The sequence below is a fragment of the Carcharhinus amblyrhynchos genome, chromosome 23 (genome assembly GCF_965287045.1).
Source record: "Carcharhinus amblyrhynchos chromosome 23, sCarAmb.v2.hapA, whole genome shotgun sequence".
Taxonomy (NCBI): domain Eukaryota; kingdom Metazoa; phylum Chordata; class Chondrichthyes; order Carcharhiniformes; family Carcharhinidae; genus Carcharhinus; species Carcharhinus amblyrhynchos.
The window spans coordinates 21,943,541-21,949,540 of NC_137346.1; the positions used below are offsets into that span (position 1 = coordinate 21,943,541).

Genomic DNA, 6,000 nt, shown 5'->3' on the forward strand with positions numbered 1-6,000 from the left:
TTCCTCCAGGTGCTCTGGTTTCCCCTAGTCCAAAGATGTGCAGCTTATGAATCACAGCTTGGCTATGCTACATTCTCCCTCAGGTGTGCCCAAACAGGAACCAAGTGTGGCAACTAGGGGATTTTCACTAACTTCATTAACTTGAGACTATTACTTAAAATTTAACAACAGACTTTTGCTGTTACTGAAGCTAATATTCAGAATCTTACCAACTAACATGCAATGACTGGGACAGTCAGTTATTACAGCATTAAAGAGGGGCATGTTTTGGATGAACCAAGCTTAGTTGGTGGAAAACAGATGCATCAGAATAGTTCAACTTGGAAAAGACAACAGCACAAGTGAAGACTTCACTAACAGTCAGATTGAGGGGACCTGAAGCTCAACTTGATGTCAAAAACACATTTAATACAATGTACATACCAAAATAATTTATTTTAAAATTTTATTGAAATATCTATGTACAGCTCTTCTTGAAACCCATTTAGATGATGCCAATCTGCAAAAGAAAAACAAATAGTGAGCAGAGTATATAAAATACACCATTTCACAATGGTCATGAAAGTCAAACATCCCAGTGATACCACAAATCCCTTGCAAACTAAAGTTACTATCATTGGAAAGTCTCTGGGAGGCATAGCAACTTTGCTCAAGAAGCCAGGAGAAACTGAAAAATAAGTGCTGAACTTGTCTCAGAAGGTGCTGCTGATAGACAGCAACAGAGGCTGCAAGCAGTGGAAAAGCAAAGGTAAATATTTGTGCCACAGATTGAGGAGGATGTTTTTAAGGGTTCAATTTTATTCAAAAGATTGGGAAAGAACAAATGGGACTCTTAAAGATGGAAGTTGACAGAGCTGTCAAGGTGTAACCTGCAGGTGATAATCAAATGTAGACAGTGGAACAATCAAAGGTCATTGCAAGTTTTAATTGGTCATGGTGGAGATGAATATCTGCCAACAGGCTGGGAGTGACTGTTCTTTTAATGCTGCATATGCCAGAGAAGTGGTGCAAAGTAAAACCATTTTGTATGATATATTTTGGTTGTTTGAAATTTAACATTCTCTAGTTTGATGCCTTAGTTGACTGTTCATCTTTGATCTGTTGATTTTAGTTTGTTACAGTAAAATTCTTAGTGAAACCTGCTGCTTTGGTTATTTTCATTGGTCTTTTGGAAAATTCATCTTTAAAAAAATTATTGGCCACACAATTGTAACATGCACCTTCTTGACAGCAACTTCAGGTGTTATGTGCCTGTGTATATGCACAGGCTTGGCAATGGGACAAAAGCAGGAAAAAACTAGCACACTTCCAGTTGAGCCACAATGTCTATATTGCCCTCAAAAGCATCTCAACTCTTTCAACAAGGTATCCCTCACTTGCCATCACTCATGCAGTTTCATTTAAGAAAGGTGTTCTACTGCAGCTGAATGATGGTGCCTGAGAATTTGTACCTTTTGTAAGACAAATCAGAGAAAATTTAAATTGAAAGGATTGCAGCTTGGGGCAAAGGATAAATAACCAATTGAGGAGGAAATAAGTTAATTCAAGGTTCTTATCACTGGCCATCTTTGCAAAGTACACATCAATTTAGAAGTCCTCCAGACTTGCCAGAATTTAAGGCTTGTATGCAAACAGCCAATTTTAGAAGGAGCACAGGATTGTTGGTGCCTGGTGAACCTATTCCCAGTTAGTCAGCAGCTCCAGAGCTAATTAAAAACTTAAAACATTCAAAATTGTTACCTTATTAGCAACATCCAATGCATCATAGTCTGGGGCCAGACGGACATAGGCCTTCTTCTCACCGTCAGGCCTAAAGAGAGACCAATCATTATAGACCAGGGATAAACATGCAGGGGATGAATGCATAACCCAAAGTTTATCATTGTGCATCAGCAGTTCCTTTGAGTCAACTTCATTTGAGAAGATTAAACATGCTCCATTTGCACAATGAGCCAATGGCATCTATTCCCAATTTCACAGTTCCAACAGGATCACAAGTCAGGTTTGAACAAAAGGTTCAATGTCTGAGTAACAATTCTAGTCCTAATGCCATTTTGTAAACCTGTACATAAACAATTGTGACTTTAAAATAAGTTTGACAAAGCATAACCCTTCAGTCAGAACTTTGTTCCTTTGCTCTGAAGCCTATACAGTTGATTTACATCAGAAGCCTGGTATGTTTTCTAATTTTTGATATACAATAAACTCAAATTTAGTTCCAGAAATTTGAATTCTGAGCCTTCCAATATTAGGACTCTGCTATGAGTGTCAAGATTCAGATTAAATTCTGATTTCTGCATATTGTAACTAAAAGCTTTCTTCACATTTATGTACACATTCAAGCATGCTCTTCAACTTTGGGAAATTGTAATCCATAAAGTCAGTGGTTATTGTGAACTTTTCCCCAAACAGTCAAAATCTATTGATAAGCAATCACAGCTATCAATATATTAATAAAGCAGTTCAGAGACATGTTTCATCCTTTACTAAGCATTCCACTGTCTTACTGGATATTAATTTACTACAAGTTCTCAGGGACTAACTGCAGCATCGTCACCAAATCAGCAATAGAAATGGATGGCATTTCAGCCTATTTTACTAGTGACAATGCTAGGAAATACCTTGGTTAGGCAAGCTGCAAGTGGAAGGTCAAAGGGCCATTGAGCAGAAAATCTACTGTAGAACTACCTCATTGTGTGCATCCATTGACTTGGGTATTCTTTGTTTCCTCCCAATGTAAGAGGATTTTCCAAGCACTCAAATTTAAGCCCGAATCCCTGAGATACACTGAACCTATTTGAGAGATATTGCTTCCTGGATACCCACCATTCAGTATTCAATTTCAATGTTCCATTGCTCACCTGATAAGAGTGTTGACTTTAGCTACATCAATATCATATAGTTTCTTGACAGCCTGCTTTATCTGATGTTTGTTGGCTTTAATATCAACAATAAAAACCAAAGTATTGTTGTCCTCAATTTTCTTCATTGCGGACTCAGTGGTCAGAGGGAACTTAATGATTGCATAATGGTCCAACCTGTAAAGACATGCAGAAAAGTTTGAATTTTAAAATCTGTCAAGAGGTGGATGCAAGTTCTCTAATGGAAAAGAGGAACTCAACATTTCAAAAAGGGATCACCAAGTATCAATGAAACTACATTGTATCTGCAGATCAAGGTACATCAGTATAATTGATAATCATAAATTCTCATACTTTGCTCAAAACATCATTTGCACCAAGTTCCTGCAGATTCTCAACTCAGCTGTAAAGTCCTTACAACCTAATCATAAAAAGCTGAAAAGCCATCAACATCTTACTATCCCAAACCTTAACAGACAACTAGTCAGCCCTAGAGATTCAATGGATATTGTTGTTTAAGGGGCAGGGGGGGCACAATGATAGAACAAAATTTGATCCTGGCTATGTACTGAGTTACGGAATCGTAACAGGAAAGCATCACAATCAGTCTGTTTGCGCTTAAAGAGCAAACTATACCAGCGCAACCCACATTGGGAAAGCCACAAAACAGAGAATGACTCAGCATGGGGCTGAGGATACTATTCTTTGATGTGATTTACCTCAGCCTTCTTAAACCAACTTTTCTCTTGCATCTACTTTTTCCAGTTCTGATGCAAGGTCAATCTGACTTGTCAAATTTCCCTCACTCAAGAATTCCTGACCTGCAGAGCATTTTCTGCTTTTACTTCACATTTTCAATATTTTGCATTTCTCCAGACATGAACTTTTACCCTTTCCACATGAAGAATCAATAGTTCATTTTATTGTGGTGAGGGTTTGTAAAGTTTATTTTAAGTAAGCAGTTTGAAGACATACTTGTTCCTCCTGGGAGCACTCTTTCTGGGGTACTTGGGTTGCCTCCTCAGTCTGAGTGTCTTTGGTCTCCTGAAGGTAGGTGTTGTCCTAATTTTCTTTTGCCTGTGACTATGAACGCCCTTCAAAACAGCTTTTTTTGCTTTCAAGGCCTTGGATTTAGCTTCAGTCTTGGCAGGGACAGCTGAAGAGGAAAAGCAGCTTTCAATTATACCTTCTCAACATTTGTGCCCCAATTAAAACAAACACCTATTCCCAAATGCAAAATCATTTGCAAGTTGGCATTCAACATCTTACATTTTAAAGAGACAACTTAAAAAACTAAGCAAGTTTCCTTAATATTTAAACTGCAAGGTAATGGGATTGCAACATTTGAGACAGACAGTGGCAGACTCAGTTTCCACAACTATCAGTGTATTCCCTGTTGATAAGTTTGGTGCTTTCCAAGACTCCTGGACCATGTGGTAAAGGCATTCAACACAGGAACACTGCCATCAGGTAATCCCAAGCAAAACAAAATTACATTTATCCCAAAGCACTCAAACTATTGGTTACAAGGGAATCTCAATAGTTATCGACTCTACTGCCTAAAGTAGATGGCTTCAAATCCAGTCTTGGGTAACAAAACAACCTCCCCCTGCCAGCATGGATTCCTCCAGGTGATTCTGTTTCCTCCCACCTTCCAAAAATGTAGAGATTAGGTGGATCACCCCTTAGTGTCTAAAAAGATGTCAGTCAGGTGAATTGAGCCATGGGTGAATGCACAGGGTAAGGGTTGAACACTATTTTGTACAGTCAGCACAGACTCTTGAGCTCTGATAAAGTCATCAAGACTTGAAACGTTGGCCCTATTCCCCTTCCCCGCCACACTGTCATACCTGCTGAGTTTTTCCAGCATTTTCTGTTCGCATATCAGATTTTAGCATCCTCAGTAATTTGTCTTTATATCAGAGTCGATGAGCTGAATGTCTTCTTTCTGCACTGTAGGGGTTCTATGTATTTAAAAAGATATATAAACACGAGGATTCCCACGTGCAGCAGCCTGAAGGGGCCCCAGCTCTAGATCAGAGGCCCAGCCCAGGGGCCCAGCTCCAGGTTATGAGCCTTGCTCTTGTCCAGAGTCCCAATAGCCAGACTTCTGGACCACATGGCAAAGGCATTCAATACAGAAACACTGACATCAGTTAATCCCAAGCAAAACAAAATTACATTTGTCTCAAAGCATTCAGACTGCTGGTTACAGGCGAACCTGGACGGTGATTAACACTACTGCCTCACAGCACCAGAGACCTGGCTTCAAATCCAGTCTTGGGTGACAAGAGTTCCCCCCCCCCGTCAGCGTGGAGATCCCTCTCACACCTTCTGGGGAAAAGCCCCAACTACCGCCCAGCGCAACATAGGGAGCGGGAGGAGGCCAATTCAGCCCTTCGAGCCTGCCCCGCCATTTAATATCATGGCGGATCTCTCCCTGCTCTTAGATCCAACCGTCCCAAGGGACGCTTCAACTCTGGAGCCAGGCCCCGTAAGAGACAGAAAAGGCCATTGTTCCAGCTTGGCGTGAGGGGGAGAGGGGCAGGAATCCGCGGCCTTGCCCAGCCACTACTACTACCACCCGCCCTGCATTCACCACGTTGCCAGGCGGCGGCGGCTCTGAACCCGCAGGCCCGGCCTCAAATATCCCCCCCTCAAACTCAGCCACCCGTAAGGCAGAGGAGCTGCTCACTGCCGGGGGAGGGAGAGGCGGTAGAAGCCACCGAGCTGCCTGCTCGAAGGGCGGGGAAAGGGGCTTAAATCGGCCTTCTCTCCGCGCCCCTCACCTTCCTTCTTCACCTTCGGAGCCATCTCGGGAAAAGAGAAAGAGTACGGGGCCACCCGGGCTTAAATGCACGGAGCAGCGACAGATCTCGCGAGACTTCCCCCCCTCTCCCCGCCCCCGTGTCCCCTCGCTGTCCCCGCTCAGCCCCCTGGGAGTTGTAGTCCTGACGGTAGGAGCTCACTGTCACTTGCTGACTGATGTCGAGATGCCGGCGTTGGACTGGGGTAAACACAGTAAGAAGTCTCACAACAACAAGTTTAAGTCCATCCAGTTTACTTGATAGTATTCCCTATCAAATTACTACCACATAAACTGGTTGGACTTAAACCTGGTGTTGTGAGACTTCTTACT

The 6,000-nt window shown here is 42.1% G+C and overlaps 1 protein-coding gene across 1 annotated transcript; it reads right to left on the reverse strand.

Annotated features, from left to right (window-relative positions):
* Positions 1-430: 430 nt before the first annotated feature.
* rpl23a (ribosomal protein L23a) lies at positions 431-5,741 on the reverse strand. The gene is made up of 5 exons (XM_080210649.1): positions 5,651-5,741; positions 3,837-4,017; positions 2,862-3,038; positions 1,741-1,810; positions 431-499 (listed from the first exon to the last, which is right to left on the reverse strand). The coding sequence occupies exons 1-5, from the start codon at positions 5,673-5,675 to the stop codon at positions 485-487; spliced, it is 468 nt and encodes a 155-aa protein (XP_080066775.1). The 5' UTR covers positions 5,676-5,741; the 3' UTR covers positions 431-484.
* Between the last annotated feature and the right edge of the window lie 259 nt (positions 5,742-6,000).